The 19716-nt window shown below is 49.1% G+C and overlaps 1 protein-coding gene across 1 annotated transcript; it reads left to right on the top strand.

Moving 5' to 3' along the window:
- Positions 1-3537: 3537 nt before the first annotated feature.
- LOC310854604 (leucine--tRNA ligase, mitochondrial-like) lies at positions 3538-6456 on the top strand (the record flags this gene model as incomplete). The annotated part of the gene is made up of 1 exon (XM_083759279.1): positions 3538-6456. One exon carries the CDS (start codon positions 3538-3540, stop codon positions 6454-6456), a length of 2919 nt encoding a protein of 972 aa, XP_083615405.1.
- Between the last annotated feature and the right edge of the window lie 13260 nt (positions 6457-19716).

Raw genomic sequence — 19716 nt, 5'->3', positions numbered from 1 at the left:
AAACAAGTTGACCAAGATTATATTATTTACAGTGGTGGAAAAAGTACCCATTGAGAAAGTTACTTAAGTAAAAGTACAAAAGTACCTCAAATTAAATTAAGTACAAAAAGTACCCGGTGTAAAATGTACTTAAGTATAAAAGTAAAAATTACAAAGTACAAGTACAAAGTAGGCTACAAGTAAAAAGTACAACATGTTTTTCAAAATGCCTACAAATAAATGAAGTCCAACAGTGGCTTTATTTCAACACTCGTCTTGAAACTGGCCAATGGCATTTGATGTTTGTGTTGGGATAAACACTAGAAATTGACCATTCATTATCAATGGCATTTAAGGTTTGTGTTGGTATACTAGAAACTGGCCATTCATTATCAATGCCATGGCATTTAATGTTTGTGTTGTGCTAGAAACTGGTCATTCATTATCAATGGCATTTAATGTTTGTGTTGGGATAAACACTAGAAACTGACCATTCATTATCAATGGCATTTAATGTTTGTGTTAGGATAAACACTAGAAACTGACCATTCATTAACAATGGCATTTCATGTTTGTGTTAGGATAAACACTAGAAACTGGCCATTCATTATCAATGGCATTTAATGTTTGTGTTAGGATAAACACTAGAAACTGACCATTCATTAACATTGGCATTTAATGTTTGTGTTAGGATAAACACTAGAAACTGGCCATTCATTATCAATGGCATTTAATGTTTGTGTTGGGATAAACACTAGAAACTGGCCATTCATTATCAATGGCATTTAATGTTTGTGTTAGGATAAACACTAGAAACTGACCATTCATTATCAATGGCATTTAATGTTTGTGTGTTAGGACAATGTTTGTGTTTCCTATCATTACAAACATTCAAACAACTCAGGTTACAAGCAGCTCACACAAAAATATATTTCAGATGGGGGTATACAGTCATTTAGGGGAGAGCCATTGCAATTTGCGTGAATTCACGCATTATAATTAGTCCTTCACTATTTAAGCCCCACCCACTCCACTCTGTGAGGGCAAACTGTCTCCCATTGAGATGCATGTAAATGATTTCTCATAAAAAGAATCGGTCATTTCAGTAGCAAGAGCTTGAAAATGTCTTCTAAATCTAGTCAAAAAAGCCTACAGTAGGCTATAGGCCTATGCACAAATGTGGATTACATTATTGGGGGAGAAAGTTAAAACCGATATCAACTTTAACAACCATCCCGTTTGACAGACGTTTACATGCAATGCACCGTAAGACTAGGGCACTAGGCCTACAGTGATTATTATTGCAATCACCTGGATCGGTGATAGACCTAGAATGCCTGTGATCATTTAATTATACTTCGTAAATTTTCATGTATCAGAGGCATAGAACGTTCCCACTTACTTTATGGTCGGGTTCCATATTGGCGGCCTAAATGTGATAAATGCTCCGTTTGTACTCACCCATTAAATAATTCCAAAGACGTGGAGTGAAATATGGTCCTCTAGTTTTATATCCATGTGAAAGTTCTGGCACAAAACGTGTATTTAGTCAATTATCTCCACTTTTTCAAGAGATGCACACGGACATCTTTCTCTCCGGGCGAGGGGGGGCCGGAATGATCGATGAACTGATTTTACAAATACGTCCTGTTTACCACAGACGTCATCACCAATTAACCAGGGAAACACAAAAGTTTGCAGTCACACAATTGGCAGGTGGTGTGATTAATTACCCAGCACCTATCGCAAAGCACCTGCCAATTGTGTGACTGCAAACTTTTGTGTTTCCCATGTCAATTGGTGATGACGTTTGCGGCAAACAGGACTATTTGTAAAATCAGTTCATCGCTTGTTCCGGCCCCCCTCGCCCGGAGAGAAAGATGTCCGTGTGCATCTCTTGAAAAAGTGGAGATAATTGACTAAATACACGTTTTGTGCCAGAACTTTCACATGGATATAAAACTAGAGGACCATATTTCACTCCACGTCTTTGGAATTATTTAATGGGTGAGTACAAACGGAGCATTTATCACATTTAGGCCACACATGTTAAAGTTCTACCACAAATCAAGGAGGGTGTACTATGGCTCTTGTATGTGAAATACTGTACATACTGTATGTAACAACAAGAGCCGTTCTAGGGCTAGATCGGTGAGTGTAACGTTCCTGAAGTTAAGCTGTGTATGTGACGAAAACAGAACTGCAATAACCAGCAGATGCAGCGCACATCACACACACACACACACACACACACACACACAAACACACACGCACACACACACACACACACACACACTCGCACGGCTCGCTGTAATTTATTCACCGCATCAGAGAGAGAGAGAGAGATAGACGGGCGCTTCTGTCCAGCTTCTGTGTGAATGTGAACCATAGAGTATTAAAAGGATAGAGACTGAACTGGCGCGAAGCTCCGCCCCTCCGCTATTCATGTCAGTGGAAGTTGCTCAGTGGCGTTTTGAAGCAGCCCCTTGATGTGAACGAATGAGTGAGGCGATCAAGCGAGCCCCGCATAGTTCGCATATTTTGCGCGGAAATGTGTAGCGAGTAACGAAAGGTGTCCAATTTTAATGTAGCGGATTAAAAGTATGATTTTTTACTTGTAAATGTAACGAAGTAAAAGTAAAAGTACAGCAAAATTAAAATAGTAAATAAAAGTACAAATTCTCAAAACGTGTACTTTAGTACAGTAACGAAGTAATTGTACTCCACCACTTTCCACCACTGATTATTTATTCATCGATAAATAGGTTATGATGTAACTAAATATATAATTATTTCTCCTCTACATTCGCTATTTTACATTTTAGACTTTCAAATGCGCATCTGCTAAAAAACTGCCTGTGTTCTTCCTCGTCTCAAAGCCAGTCCAGGCAGCTTGAGAGACAGGTACCTTGTACACGCCCACTTTCTCAAACAAAAAAAGCTGCGTCGAAATGAGTTTAGCCTTTTTTTTTTCCAGCTTTTTTTGATCTGATAAGAGCGCCTCTCACTTCACACGGGTGTGATTTTCAATATCTTAATGTTGTTCATCCTGGATTATACATCACCCATGAATTATAGCCCATACTTGAAACAGAACAGGGGTGGGAAACTTTAACGATGGAGAGGGCCACTATATAGTTCTATCTAACTTGGTGTTCCATGTCAGGCATGACTATGACATAATGTTGATGGCATCAGGGTACTCCAGTCCATATATGGAGTTCCATGACTATGACATAATGTTGATGGCATCAGGGACAGACTTCGCACTCAGAAGTCCCTTTACTGTATCGCTAACACCCCTCTCCCTCTCTGTGTCCCGTTTATGCCCAAATATGGAGTTCTGTGTGTTCTGTGTCCAAAAAAAAGATGGTATCCAGGCCAGTCTGTGATGTCAGTACCATGACATTATGTTAATGATACCATACTCCATATATGGGGGACACTAGCATTGATTTTAATGTAGCCATAGTATCAATAGAGAACATAATATCACTAAATAAAAGGGTCCTGGAAAAATAATACTTCATCCTTAATTGGGTGACGACGGACGGAACCATGCCGGCATCATCCCTGTGCTGCCCGCTGGCCCGTTTGGGTCCTCGTCTCCTCCTCCGGTACCACCCTCTCCCCGCCCGCTGCACGCTGCGCACCCTGTTCAGCGAGACGGGCCTCTGGGAGAAGGACTACCACGCAGAGACCCGGCGCACCCTGTTCAGCGAGACGGGCCTCTGGGAGAAGGACTACCGCGCAGAGACCCGGCGCACCCTGTTCAGCGAGACGGGCCTCTGGGAGAAGGACTACCGCGCAGAGACCCGGCGCACCCTGTTCAGCGAGACGGGCCTCTGGGAGAAGGACTACCGCGCAGAGACCCGGCGCCAGGTGGAACGGTGGTGGCGCCCGCGCATCCTGCAGCGGTGGAGCAGGGACGCCGGAAAGGAGGAGGAGGAGGACTCCTCTGGCAGGAAGACATTCTATGTCCTCTCCATGTTTCCGTACCCGTCCGGCCATCTGCACATGGGACACGTGCGCGTCTATACCATCGGCGACGCCATCGGACACTTCCAGAGGATGAGAGGACGCCGGGTGTTGAACCCGATGGGCTGGGACGCTTTCGGCCTCCCGGCGGAGAACGCCGCCATGGAGAGAGGCCTGGATCCCGAGGAGTGGACCAAGAGTAACATCGCCTCCATGCGGGGGCAGATGGACCGCCTGGGGCTTTGCTTCGACTGGGACCGGGAGGTGACCACCTGCTCCGCAGACTACTACCGCTGGACCCAGTACCTGTTCCTCAAGCTCTTCAAAGCAGGACTGGCCTATCAGAAGGAGGCTCTGGTGAACTGGGACCCGGCGGATCGCACCGTGCTGGCCGACGAGCAGGTGGACGAGAGCGGGCGCTCCTGGAGGTCCGGGGCTCTGGTGGAACACCGGCTGCTCAGACAGTGGTTCCTCCGGACCACCCGTTACGCCAAGCCTCTCCTGGACGCGCTGCAGGCGGAGCTCCCCGAGTGGTGCCCCGGGGTCAAGGCCATGCAGGCCGACTGGATCGGAGACTGCCGAGGCTGCTTCTTTGACTTCCAGCTCCAGGTGAAGGGAGGTGAGGAGACCGGGGGGGAGAGGCTGGCCGCCTACACCTCCTCCCCGGAGGCCGTTTATGGAGCGGCGTACCTGGCCGTCCTGCCCTCCCACCGGCTGCTCCGTGGCGGCAGCAGCATCAGCGCTGCCACGCGCTCCGCCCTGGAGGAAGCCCTGCGGCGGTCAGGAGGCACAGACACGCTGACGGTGGTCACCGCACGCAACCTGTTCACCGGCCGCAAGGTTCCCGTGGTCATCTCGCACAAGGAGGAGTTCGACGGTCACCTCGAGGCTGTGATCGGGATCCCAGACAGCAGCGAGGAGGACAGGAGTCTGGCCGGCAGGCTGGGTCTGAGCTGGACCCCCGTATTGAAGCTCCACGAGGAGGACCAGACCTACACCCTGGTCAACTCGGAGGAGTTCACCGGGCTGAGCAGAGAGCAGGCGTTTGACTCCATCACCCAGAGGGCGAGAGAGAGGGAGGCGGGCGGCCACCTCACCAGCACCAAGCTCAGGGATTGGCTGATATCCAGGCAGAGGTACTGGGGCACGCCCATCCCCGTGGTGCATTGTGCGGCGTGCGGTACCGTGCCCGTCCCCGAGGAGGAGCTCCCCGTCACCCTGCCCAAGCTGCAGGCCTCTCCGAGGGGGAACGGAGCCTCGCCTCTGGAGGAGGCACACGACTGGGTCAACTGTCCCTGTCCCCGGTGTAAAGGGCCGGCCAGAAGGGAGACGGACACGATGGACACGTTCGTGGACTCGGCCTGGTACTATTTCAGATACACGGACCCCCACAACCGCGACGGGCCCTTTGAGCGCCCCCTGGTGGACCACTGGCTACCCGTGGACGTGTACATCGGAGGGAAGGAGCACGCCGTCATGCACCTGTACTACGCACGCTTCTTCAGCCACTTCCTCCACGCCCAGGGCCTGGTGGCGCACCGGGAACCCTTCAGGAAGCTGCTGGTGCAGGGTCTGGTCAAGAGCCAGACGTTCAGGCTGGCCGACAGCGGCCGGTACCTCCGCAGAGAAGACGTGGACTTCAGCGGTGAGGAGGCGGTGTCGCGGGCCGGCCGGCAGCACCTCCAGGTGACATGGGAGAAGATGAGCAAGTCCAAGTGCAACGGCATGGACCCGCAGGACGTGGTCGCACAGTACGGCATCGACACGGTTCGGCTCCATATACTGTACGCCGGGCCGCCCCAACAGGACATCCTCTGGGACGCCAAGACGGACGCCCTGACGGGCGTTGTGCGCTGGCAGTCTCGTCTGTGGCAGCTGGTGTCCAGGCTGCGAGGAGCCCGTCAGCCGGGGGACGTTCCCGGTCCCTCCAGGCTGAAGAGCGAAGAAGACCAGGCGGAGGTGCGCCGCATCTGGAACCACAAGAACGACGCCATTCGACGGGTCACCGCCCACTTCGCCGAGGACTTCCTGTTCAACGCGGCCATCTCCCGCCTGATGGGTCTGACCAACACGCTGGCCAACGCATCGGTCCGAGTGGTGACGAACAGCGTGGAGTTCGAGGAGGCTCTGGCCGTGCTGTGTGTGATGACGGCGCCCATGGCCCCCCATCTGACCTCTGAACTCTGGACGGGTCTGTGTCGGGTGAACGACCCCCTCAGCGCCCTCCTCAGGCGGGGGGGAGATGTGCTGAGCCAGCCCTGGCCCACGGTGGACTCCCGGTACCTGGAGGTCCCCGACACGGTGGAGCTCAGCGTACGGGTGAACAACCGCTTCTGTGGAACGCTTACGGTGCCCCGACAGACGTCCCAGGATGCCGAGCGGGTGCGGCAGCTGGTGGCGGAGAGCGCTCTGGGACGTAGCGTCCTCGGGGAGCGCCACGTCAAGAAGGCGGTCCTGTCTCCAAGGACGCCACTCGTCAACTTCCTCGTCGACGAGTGACGTCTGCAGAATGACAAAAAAGTCGTGTTGTCGAAAACAACTGAAGCTCATTAATTAACAACACTTCAGCTCAGGATTGACCATGTAACATTAATTGCAATGATATTGCAATAAATGTATACAGCACAGTACCGGTAGTACAGTACAGTACAAATAGTCCAGTATACTGTAGTACTGCATGGGTACAGGTGTGATTTTTGTTTGATAGATTCTTTGATAGATTCTTCGAAAACACCTAAACCTTTTTCTGTTGACTGATATAGTCCCTCTAATACACGAGGGGGCCGTGAATTGTCATTAACTTTTTCATTTATTTTTAATAATTATTGTAACAGTAAATGACAATCCATGGCCGCCTCACATATTAGAAGCCTAACCACACCCTGAGTGTCTCCTTGTGTGGGGGCCTGCCTGACTCGACCCTGCTTTTTCTCAACTCTTGGTGCCCTCTCTCTTGGTTGATACTATGGCTACATTAAAATCAATGCTAGTGTCCCCCATATATGGAGTATGGTATCATTAACATAATGTCATGGTACTGACATCACAGACTGGCCTGGATACCATCTTTTTTTTGGACACAGAACACACAGAACTCCATATTTGGGCATAAACGGGACACAGAGAGGGAGAGGGGTGTTAGCGATACAGTAAAGGGACTTCTGAGTGCGAAGTCTGTCCCTGATGCCATCAACATTATGTCATAGTCATGGAACTCCATATATGGACTGGAGTACCCTGATGCCATCAACATTATGTCATAGTCATGGAACTCCATATATGGACTGGAGTACCCTGATGCCATCAACATTATGTCATAGTCATGCCTGACATGGAACACCAAGTTAGATAGAACTATATAGTGGCCCTCTCCATCGTTAAAGTTTCCCACCCCTGTTCTGTTTCAAGTATGGGCTATAATTCATGGGTGATGTATAATCCAGGATGAACAACATTAAGATATTGAAAATCACACCCGTGTGAAGTGAGAGGCGCTCTTATCAGATCAAAAAAAGCTGAAAAAAAGAAAAAAGCTAAACTCATTTCGACGCAGCTTTTTTTGTTTGAGAAAGTGGCCGTGTACAAGGTACCTGTCTCTCAAGCAGGGTCGAGTCAGGCAGGCACCCACACAAGGAGACACTCAGGGTGTGGTTAGGACACGTGCTGGCAGGGTTGTTAAGAAAGTGGTTCAGAAACCACTTAGCATGGGGGGGTTCGCCTACTGATTCAGTTAGGGTTCCCAGTCACTTGCCCTGTTCTAGAGGGGTTTTATTTTGTTCTTTTTGTTTCGTTGAGATGAGATGTTGCATGTCTTTTTCTCTTGTGTTTATTTTTTTTCTTTCTTTCTTTCCTTCTTCTGCATTGTGTCATTGTAGTATGGTGTACTTACTGAATGTGCTCACCGGTATGGTTTGGGACTCAAGTAGGCCGGGTAGCTTGGTGACACACGGCACCGAGCATTTCTAGGAGGGTCGAGGGTTGGACAACCCTTCTCCGAACCTGTTCGTCAGGTAGCTTGTAACTGAGTGAAGATTTGATCTTTGTGTGTACCCGTGCCAGTTTTGTCAAAGTGTTGTCCCTAACAGTGTTATGTCCTGTCAGTCGCTCGGGATTTTGGTGGAATTCAGGAGGGGTGAATGTAGCAGGTACTGTATATAAGATATACAAGTGGATGCATTCCACCAAAGATCCCTCACATGCCATATTATTTATTGACACTTTTATTGTCTCCACCAGGCCGAAGGCATGGGGGGAGAGTATGTTTTGCACTCCGTCCGTCCGTCCGTCCGTCCGTCCGTGTGTGTGTCCGTCCGTCCGTGTGTCCGTGAGCAGCTAATCTCGGCCACCGTTAACCCGGTCGACGCCAAATTTTGCACACACACTCCCTGGATGCCAACGATGAACCTCTGCCCCAAACTTTCCAGAACGGCCTGTTATAGCGCCACCAAGAGGCCGCTTTGTGCAAAACAAGTTTTTGCACAGTACACCTACAGATTTTGTCCAAACATCACGCAAATTGGTACACAGTCTCTCTAGAGCCATTCAACGAAACCGGTCTTTCAGATTTCTCACACTCCATCCTGATTGGTTAAGATTGGCTTCCAAAGTTCACAGGAGTGCTCAGTTTCAAACAAAATGCTGCAAATCATGAACACATCGCGTGATTTCCGTGAAATTGTGCACCCACATTCCCACTAGGCCGAGGACGAAATGCCACATGAACAATTTCAACTCAGCCTCAAGGTGGCGCTATAACTGGCCGAAAAGTGTTTTTACCTCTAACTGCACGGATCTGTGGATAACTTTGTATGCCAACTCCCTAGAGGCCAAGGAAAAACCTTTGCCTGGAATTCTTCACATCTGCTCATCCTGGTGGAGACCTGTGCACTGGCACTTTTTCTAGTTTTGTAATGTTTTGTGCAATTTATCATTTTGGGATGTTCACTAGGAAAGACCAAACATCAGACATGGGAACCCTTTAAGATGGTTTATTGAACGAGGGTGGAGAATGGTCATTGCTGTCACGAATGCCATTGCATGAAGTAAGAAAGCGGGGTATGGTTGTACAACATAAACATCCATTGCATACAACATGGTGGGCCAGCATGGTCGTCTATGAGTGCGCTCTGGCATGCGAAGCATGGGACGCGCAGTATATACGGCCATGCATGGCAGCAAGGTCGTCCATGGGTGCATATAGTGCGAGGCACAGAATTACGCATGACATGAACGGCCAAGCTTGGAATAAGTAGTGAAGCAGCTTACGTAGTGAAGCAGCATGGTCGTCTATGAGTGCTCCTTATGCGAAGCATGGGGGAGCAGTATAAACGGCCAAGGCTTGGAATACTTAGTGAGGCAGCATGGTCGTCCATGGGTGCGTATAGTGCGAGGCACAGAATTACGCACGACATGAACGGCCAAGGCTTGGAATACGTAGTGAAGCAGCATGATCGTCTATGAGTGCGCTCTGGCATGCGAAGCATGGGACGCGCAGTATAAACGACCAGGCATGGAATACATAGGGAAGCAGCAAGGTCGTCCATGGGTGCGTATAGTGCGAGGCACAGAATTACGCACGACGTGAACGGCCAAGGCTTAGATGAATACATAGTGGGACCCGAGGTTCGAGGGGGCGGACCCAGATACTTTGGCTTAGGGGTCGAGGCGTGGGCCTGAGTGATATAGTAGAAACCCCTTTCTGGAACCTGCGAGTATGGAGAAGGGAGGGAGGGTGGGTTACAAGAAACTGGCACAGGGCACTTTTTGACGGTTGAGTTTAAGTACCCACGGTAATGGGCGACGTAGGAGTGGCCAGGCTAGTTGGAAGTGGGTGAGTGGTGGCATGGTTGGCAAGGGCGGAGTATTGGTTGGCAAGGGAGGAGATGGCAGGCAGGTGGGTTGTCTTCTGCTTGGCCAAACCTCCCGAACCTTAGTTGTTCCAACTCCATTTCACTAGGAAAGACCAAACATCAGACATGGGAACCCTTTAAGATGGTTTATTGAACGAGGGTGGAGAATGGTCATTGCTGTCACGAATGCCATTGCATGAAGTAAGAAAGCGGGGTATGGTTGTACAACATAAACATCCATTGCATACAACATGGTGGGCCAGCATGGTCGTCTATGAGTGCGCTCTGGCATGCGAAGCATGGGACGCGCAGTATATACGGCCATGCATGGCAGCAAGGTCGTCCATGGGTGCGTATAGTGCGAGGCACAGAATTACGCACGACATGAACGGCCAAGCTTGGAATACGTAGTGAAGCAGCATACGTAGTGAAGCAGCATGGTCGTCTATGAGTGCTCCTTATGCGAAGCATGGGGGAGCAGTATAAACGGCCAAGGCTTGGAATACTTAGTGAGGCAGCATGGTCGTCCATGGGTGCGTATAGTGCGAGGCACAGAATTACGCACGACATGAACGGCCAAGGCTTGGAATACGTAGTGAAGCAGCATGATCGTCTATGAGTGCGCTCTGGCATGCGAAGCATGGGACGCGCAGTATAAACGACCAGGCATGGAATACATAGGGAAGCAGCAAGGTCGTCCATGGGTGCGTATAGTGCGAGGCACAGAATTACGCACGACGTGAACGGCCAAGGCTTAGATGAATACATAGTGGGACCCGAGGTTCGAGGGGGCGGACCCAGATACTTTGGCTTAGGGGTCGAGGCGTGGGCCTGAGTGATATAGTAGAAACCCCAAAAGTATCATTCTAAGTATACCAGACCCTGGAACGGTGGGCGTCGTGGAGGGCACGTTGGAGCAGACGTAGCTGTGACGGGCCTGGGAAGACCTTCGGGCCGAGAGTCTGGGTTATGTGGTCGGGGACTCCCTTGTTGGAGCTGTGACGCGGCTCCAGTTCTGGAGGGGTAGCCGAAGGAGTGTTCCGGGGAGAGTCCTGGTCGGCGGGGACCAGGTGGAGGTAGGAATGGAACCAGGAGCGGATGGCGACTGAACCGCTGTTGTTACGAACCCGATGGCGTGCGTGCTGGGCGTGTCGGGTGAGTGGGTGGTTAAGGGGGCTCATTGGGCTGAGGGAGGTGTTGGAGATGCGGGAAACCCAAAAGAAACAAACAGGAGAACATGGCTTCGAGCGTGGCATGGTGAGGGGCCTGAAGCCGGTGCGGAGGATGGAGCTGTTGTGGGTTAAGGTGTGGGGGGTTGGTGTTGAGGAGATGGGCGTTTGGCCTGCTTGTCGGTGCAGGTGGGACGGGAGTGGGAACCGCCGCAGAAGGTGCAGATGTGGAGATGGCGGCATGCTGACAGGTCGCAGCCTCTTTCATTGAAATTATTGCATACCGTTTTGGTGCCGACAAAGACAAGTGGGCGGCCACGCATGTCTTTGGCCTTGGAGGAAGTGGGGAAGACCTTGCTGGAGGTGGTGACGCTCAGTAGGGGGGGGGGGGACGTAGCTGGTTTGGTGTGCGGCGTGAGGGCGGGGCTCTGGAGCTCTGAAGGTGCAGTGGGTGGTGGGATGGGTGGGGCAGTTGCAGAGACTGCATGCTTCGGAGGTTTTGCCGGCAAAAATCCTGCAGTATAGCTCCAGCTCGATGGAGCCCCAGTAGGTGGTGGTGTTGAAGTGTTGGAGTCTGGAGGCGGCCCTGGCGGAGAACTGACGGTGATACTCGTAAAACAAGCTGCCTCCGAACCGTGTGCAGAGGTCCATGCAGATGTAAAGGTGATCGTCCAGTTCTTGGCGGCGGGAGGGGAATGAGGTGCATAGAATGTCTCTGAATATTGAAAATGCTAGGACAAACTCTGTGGGTGTGAGGACGGAGGAAGTGGATGGGGAGAGGTCTCGGAGGGTGATGGAGATTCCTCCGAGATCTACTGACCGGTGTTGGGCTGTGCTGGCGGAGGGGCGTATGAGGGATGAGAGGTCGATGTCCGTACCTTGTAAAATCTGTGAACGGAGGTGTGAGGGGACCATGGGGGCGTTGAGAGCGATGGCGGATGGCGGGATGGGTGCTGGCGTTGCTGTGAAGAGGGAGAAGGAGGGGGGGGGGGCGGTGGGGAACGCTGGGTGGGGGGGGAGAGAAGACACGTTGGTGTGTGGGGCGCTAGGTGCTGCTGGGGGAAAACCTAGGATGGCTGGGGGGAAACCTAGGGGGGATGGGGCTTGGTGATTGTACTGAAAGGGGGGGTGGAGGTGGGGTGCTGCTGCCTGCTGGAAATGGGGGGGAGGAACGGGTTGGGCATGGGGGAAAGAACCAGGAGGATATAGTAATGGGGAGGTGTGAGGTGGATGGAAAACGCTGGCCGTGTGGGGGGTGGAGAGAGCTGAGGTGGCTGGAGCTCCTTCAGAGGGGGGGTGGGGGTGGAGAGGGTGGACGTCTGGAGAAGGCTGCCTCTGAAATGTCACGGTGGCCGCGGGACGCTGCGTGGCAGCCTTCCTCTTTCCGCGACGTGGCAGAGCTGCCTGCCGCGTAACGACGCCACCTCTCGGCCGAGCGGGTGCCTGCTGGGCTTCTCCTGGGCTGGGAGGGCGACGCGTGGCGTCACGACGGTGCGACGGACCTGCACTGGCTGGCGAGGCTGGTGTTGTTGTTGTTGTGGTGCTGTTGCTTCGTTGTGGGATGCGGGTGGTCGTGAGAAGGTTGAACAAGCTGAGTTTCCTTGCGGATCTGCTGAAAGGGATGCCTTTGGCGATGAGCGCCCGTTGTAGTCCGACGACAGTCCAGTCCGACACGATGGTTGGTGCTGAGTTGTAGGAGCCGCGCGGGGAGGTGGCGGAACGGTTCTGCTGTCCGGCTGGGGAGGGATGTGAAGCCTCGCGAAACTCCCGGGGTGTCCGGAAGAGGTCCTCGTCGTCCGAGGATTGATGGCAGTGGCGACGGGAAGAAGAGCGGGTGGAGTGGTGCTGCTGGGCTGGTGCCGGGTTCTGCTGGTGGACGTGGCGAAGAGTGGTTCGTCGGGAAGGACGTGATCCGTCACGTTGCTGGTGTTCATGGGTCTCCGGGGCGACGGCGGGATCGGCGACGGCGTCGGTGTGGTGAGTACCAGTAGCGGGTCTGGCATGGTGGTCGGAACCGGGTCTGCGCTCGGCGGCGGCGTTGGGTTCGCTGGCGCCGGCGACGGGGCCGGTGGGTGGACCCTCGTAGTCCGAGTGGTAAATGTTGGGCTGAGAGGCCATTCTGGGCTGATGGATTAGGCGTGGATGTTACGCAAAGTTCAGGTTGGGCAGGGCTGCCAAGCTGAGAGAAGATGCTGGTATCTATACTAACAAGAGAAAATAATACGCGATTATTTCTCGTGTAACGTATGGGTGTGCGTGTTTACAAGAAACTGGCACAGGGCACTTTTTGACGGTTGAGTTTAAGTACCCACGGTAATGGGCGACGTAGGAGTGGCCAGGCTAGTTGGAAGTGGGTGAGTGGTGGCATGGTTGGCAAGGGCGGAGTATTGGTTGGCAAGGGAGGAGATGGCAGGCAGGTGGGTTGTCTTCTGCTTGGCCAAACCTCCCGAACCTTAGTTGTTCCAACTCCATTAATGTTTTATTTTGAAGTCCTCACTCCTTCCTGCTGTGACGTCATTCACCTGAGTTTGCTTCCTCCTCTCTCTCTTGCTAGAAGCCAGCTTGGAGAGAGGTGGGTTGGTTTTCTGCTCTAAGTAGATTTTTGCATTAAAGTTGTTTTAAGTGCATTTAACCAGTGCAAACGGTAAAATTATGTTGTAATTCAGTTCTGTATGTTACTATATGTTTGCTTTGCAAAGGTTTAAGTGTTTTAATGTACTGTTTAGTGAAGTTCTGTTTAACAGTACTTGTGAGGACTCTGCACTCTTACACACACACACACACACACACACACACACACACAGTCAGAACTGCAGCATCACTCCCAATCTTCCGCCGTAGCCTGAAAACCCACCTTTACAGACTCCATCATGGCCCATAGCACTTACCCTAACTCCTTAGATAGCATTTCTGTTGGCTTAGATAGCATTTGACACAGACTTATAGCATGTTATGTAGACAGCACTATAATTGTATTGTATATAGTCATAGCACGCCATAGTACATATGTATAGCATAGTAGTAAATATGTATAGTTTATATGTATAGTGTATGTATAGTTTCATTATATAGATATTCCACTGTTTCTTTCTTAGCTTACGCATGTTTCATGATAAATGCTTTTATGTGATGTATTCCCATGCTTTTGTTCTTGCTTAAATGTAAGTCGCTCTGGATTAAGAGCGTCTGCTAAATGCCTAAATTGTAAATTGTAAGCACCTCCCTCCCCACACAAAGCTCTCTGTCAGCAGTGTGTCAAAGTGAATCCAGTGAGCTTTGACAGGAGGATGACTATTGTAGCAAAGCACAGTCCTCCTGTGGGAGAGAGTCAGTGCATTGTAGCAAAGCACAGTCCTCCTGTGGGAGAGAGTCAGTGCATTGTAGCAAAGCACAGTCCTCCTGTGGGAGAGAGTCAGTGCATTGTAGCAAAGCACAGTCCTCCTGTGGGAGAGAGTCAGTGACCTGATGAAGATCTAACAGATCGAAACGTTGTCAGTATTTAAATAAAGAACGTCTTGCTAGTACCTTTGGTGTGCGGGCTCCATCCAATTCACTTAATTTTCTTTTAGCCCAGCACCCAGCCCGTCAATGTGCGTATTCTACGTCTGCTCCTGTGGCAGAGAGTCAGTGCATTGTAGCAAAGCACAGTCATCCTGTGGCAGAGAGTCAGTGCATTGTAGCAAAGCACAGTCCTCCTGTGGGAGAGAGTCAGTGCATTGTAGCAAAGCACAGTCCTCCTGTGGGAGAGAGTCAGTGCATTGTAGCAAAGCACAGTCCTCCTTGTGGGAGAGAGTCAGTGCATTGTAGCAAAGCACAGTCCTCCTGTGGGAGAGAGTCAGTGCATTGTAGCAAAGCACAGTCCTCCTGTGGGAGAGAGTCAGTGCATTGTAGCAAAGCACAGTCCTCCTGTGGGAGAGAGTCGGTGCATTGTAGCAAAGCACAGTCCTCCTGTGGGAGAGAGTCAGTGCATTGTAGCAAAGCACAGTCCTCCTGTGGGAGAGAGTCGGTGCATTGTAGCAAAGCACAGTCCTCCTGTGGGAGAGAGTCAGTGCATTGTAGCAAAGCACAGTCCTCCTGTGGCAGCCAATTCTCAGCCGTCTGACAAGTGACACCTCGGCACTCTTAGGAGAGTCACAGTTTGCTTTGGACCAGTGTTGTTTTCGTCGACTAAAACTAAGACGAAAAATGTTCATCGGCTACCTTTTTTCACTGACAAAAACAAATGGAAACTATATTGAAAACTAAGCTACGATGACTAAAACTAAGACTAAATATACTGACAATTTCGTCGACAAATAAAAACTAGACTAAAATGTTAGGAAGGGACTAGTGGACAAGAGATCCAGTATAAGTCATTTTACACTTGGTTGCATGCTGAAAATAGCCGATCTACAAGCTCACAACGCGACGCGTTGTGAGCTTGTAGATCGGCTATTTTCAGCAAGAGTAAAAACACTCATTACGACGGCATCAAGACCCAACCAAAATACATTTTAGTCGACTAAATCAACTAGATTTAGTCGACTAAAATCTTATGACATTTAGTCGACTAAAACTAGACTAACACTAAGACATTCCAGGTGACTAAAATGTGACTAAAACTAAAAGAAGTTTCAGTCCAAAGACTATGACTAAACTAAAATAGAAATTTGCTGCCAAAAACAACACTGCTTTGGACTGTGCAGACTTTGGACTTTTTCTTGTTTACAATCTGTCATAGCTATAGCATGTCTACTGTCACAATCTAACTAAAGTGTTAGTATTTATGGCATAAACATTGCCACCACATGTCGACAAAACTTATGGTATGCTACCACATTTCTAAAGTCGTTTTATTGCCTTTTACAGCATATACTGTATAGGCAAAGGTGTTTATTGTGTCCCTTAACTATAAACTGCGTTTTGGGATGCAAAATGCACCCTATTTTACGTCAATTATAAAACTGCTACGAGGATGAAACCGATAAGCACTAAGACTTGTTTACTTCAGGGTCCTCCTATCAGAGTCTTTATTTGTATAGTCTCTAATGTTCTGATGAATTGAAAATGGTGGACCCTGTTGTAAACAAGTGTAATGCTTAATCATGGTGTCGTCGACAGTAACCTATTTTAATAGTCCCGGTGCTTCACAAGGACTGTACGGTGGACTCCATGTTGCTCCCTGGAAGGAAAGAAACATGCGCAATGGGCAACACTTCTGCGTTCAGCTTCCTTGGTCTCAATTGCGTATGTTTCTTTCCTTCCAGGGAGCAACATGGAGTACACCAAACGGTCTTCACTTCCTATCCTATTTTAATTAACCTTGGTGCTTCAAAGCGCCACTGAGCAAAAGTGATGGAGACTGTGCCACTAAAGTGATGGAGACTGCACCACTAAAGTGATGGAGACTGGAGAAACGACAGACAGTACATGACTGCCCCCATGTGGTAGCCTGATTTATAGCATATAAAAACATACAATCTCAACTGAGTGTCTCCTAAACAATTGGCACAATATCAATATGTAGATGTTTTATGCACATTTTTTCTCAACTATATAATAAATTGCATACTGAGGCTTTAACCATTGCTTTTATGAAATATCCAAGACCATTCGTGTTTATGTTAGATGCTTCTGCAACATGCATTCTATAGTTTGACCAATTGGTAAATGGTGCATTTATATAGCTCCTTTATCCAAGGCGCTTTACATAGATTGTGCATTACATTCACCCATTCACACACACACATTCATACACCGATGGCGGCAGAAACCATGCAAGGCACAAACCAGCACATCAGGAGGAATTAGGGGTTCAGTGTCTTGCTCAAGGACGCTTCGACACTAACTCTGGGGGAGCCCGGGTTCGAACTGGCAACCTTGCGGTTACCATTCGGCCTATACCCCTGAGCCACCGCCGCCCAATTCAAACATACTACACACACAAAATGTATTAGCAACAAAATAATAATAGCCGTGTTGAAATGTAATGTAATAGCAGCTAAATGTTACCTCATATCTTAAAATGAAATGTAGGCTATAAAGGCTAATATTAATGACAGGACTGCATGTACAATGTCGATATGTTGCTATTTACATATAGGCTATACCGTTATTCTTCCATTGTTGAAATTAAAATAGATTTTTTTAAATGAAGCTACTGTATCGTTACACCCCTGATGTGTGATGTTTAACTGAAGCTTTTTTTTTTTTCATTTTTGTCCCACCACTTTGTAACCCATTTTTTACCCCTGGGTCAATTATCTAATGTGATCCTGGGCTCTACACACCCTCCACCAACCTGGGGAGAACAACAGACTTGAACTCATGCTTCCTTCATGCCTGAGTGTCCAGGTTGCTCCTTTACACCTGACAGGGGGGAGTTTCCCTGGTTGGACGTATAGCGCGTGGAAGGAACACTATTTCCAACCAGTTCCTTTCCCCTCCATCAGGCTGGCCAGGGGGACTACTGCATGTTTTTTGTGAGGGTTTTGCTCCTCTGATAAAGGACATAGCTATAGCTTGAGTCAGTCAGTCAGGTCAAGGGTTAATATTATTATTAATAGCTATAGCTTGAGTCAGTCAGTCAGGTCAGTCAGTCAGTCAGGTCAAGCCAGATAAAACACATTCATAATGGAATTTGTACCCTGCTCGCTGTGTCAATTTTATCATGGTGTAATGTTTACACAAAATGTCATATTCACTATTTTACATTATAATTTCACTAAACCACGCAGTTTTAAGGCGAGCCCTCCGCTTACCTCCTCAAGTTAGTTAACTATACCAAATAAGGGCATAAGATGCATGACATATCCCGCTGCCTTCCAAATATTTATGGCCGGAGAATGTGACTTCACTGGGTGTCAGTCTCAACCTTAAGAGTGCTTTTCTTTACACATAACAGTTGACCTTAAACAGGCCTGAATGTCCACCTTTCAGCAGGGGAGAGGACATGATCACGTCTCCCTTCTGTAGTGTTTTATTATTACTTGCGCAAGCAGAGCGCGCAAGTACTATAGTTTCGCCCAGGACGATATTCGATGCGTATGCACCGTCCCAGCAAATGACGTAATGACTACTTGTGCCTGATACGGCAGTGGTGCCAGATTACATACATGTATACATACAGTAGGAGCATTACCTTTAATCCTCCCGACACTAAAACATATCGTCATTACGTCACCATCGAAAGCCAATTACACCCTGGCATTGGGTCCTTTAATCCACATCTTTATTACGTCATCTTTGAGAGCTAGTTATACCAGTTTCCCTGATGTCATATGCTGGGACGGTGCATACCCATCAAAAGTTGCGCAAAGTAAGACATAGAGCACCTCATCAAACCCTGTACTCTCAAGACACTATTCCCCGGCTACCACCCTTATCTCCATATATGAAGCTGATCTGTTCTGACATTCCATATGTTGATCTGACCTCATGATCTAACTCTCTCACTAGCTCCACCCAGAACTTCACCCTCAATATCGATGGCTCCACAGTTACTACCTCCCCCCACATCCGTAACCTTGGTGTCATATTTGACTCCACCCTCTCATTCCTCCCCCACATAAACCAGATCACCAGAACCGCCTTCTTCCACCTCAGGAATATTGCCCGCCTCCGGCCCTCTTTGTCTTTCACTGCCGCCGAAACCCTCATCCACGCATTCATCACATCCTGGATTGACTACTGCAACAGTACTCAATGGCACCACCTCCAAAGTCCTCAACAAACTACAACACGTTCAAAACTCCGCTGCCCGCCTGCTCACCAGTACACGCTCCAGAGACCACATCACACCCGTCCTCCACGACCTACACTGGCTTCCCGTCAAACAAATAATTCACTACAAAATCCTGCTCACCACCTACAGAGCTCTCAATAACCTGGCTCCCCCCTACCTCTCCGATCTTCTTGAACCATATGTCCCCCCCCCGCTCCCTCAGGTCCAGTGAAGCTAACCTCCTGAAGGTCCGCAAGGCCAAGTACCGTACCTGGGGGGACAGGGCCTTTTATGTTTCGGCCCCCAAACTCTGGAATGAACTCCCCAACCATCTCAGAGCTGCTCCCTCTCTCCTCTCCTTCAAAACCTCACTCAAAACACACCTTTTCAGAATAGCCTTCCCCAGTTGAGGTCTCGTTTATCCTTTTATCTTTTTAACCCTGTATCTGTTATGTTTTAGCTTTGATCTTTTTTTCTTAATAAAGTCTGTTCCTGGTGTTCCCATGTAAAGCGCTTTGGGTATTTAGAAAAGCGCTATATAAATCTGAGCTATTATTATTATTATTATTATTATCAAACCCTGTACACTCAAGACACACTCCATATATGGCCAGTACAATATTTAGCTGTTTGTTTGAAAGAAATGCATGGACAGTAAGTCACAAAGGGAAGCTCTCCTTCTGCAATATGCTTATGTATACTATCCGAATGATATGATTTATAATGTTACCACCACTGGCATCATAGCATAATGTGCTATTTTTTAATATTTTAGAAAAATCCTGAGAAAGGTTTTGAGAACTACTGAAGGCTACTTTGTGGGTTAAGTGTTTTGTGTTGATCTTGTCTTCCTGTTCATGCTCCAAAAACTATTCCGTGTCCCGCAACGTCACGCATGCGGGCCACTAATTATGCAGACTAACTACCCAAATTCTTTCTGGTTGTAGAGATCTGGTTCTACCTGTTCAGTGATGTCAGACAGTAGGCTTGCTACAGTACTTAACCCTTAAACCACAGAGCTGACAGTGACACACATAAA

Source organism: Protomyctophum parallelum (genome assembly GCF_964188405.1).
Source record: "Protomyctophum parallelum genome assembly, chromosome: 2".
Classification (NCBI taxonomy): domain Eukaryota; kingdom Metazoa; phylum Chordata; class Actinopteri; order Myctophiformes; family Myctophidae; genus Protomyctophum; species Protomyctophum parallelum.
Note: the sequence above shows the minus strand (reverse complement) of the source record. Positions and strands in the feature narration are given on the sequence as shown.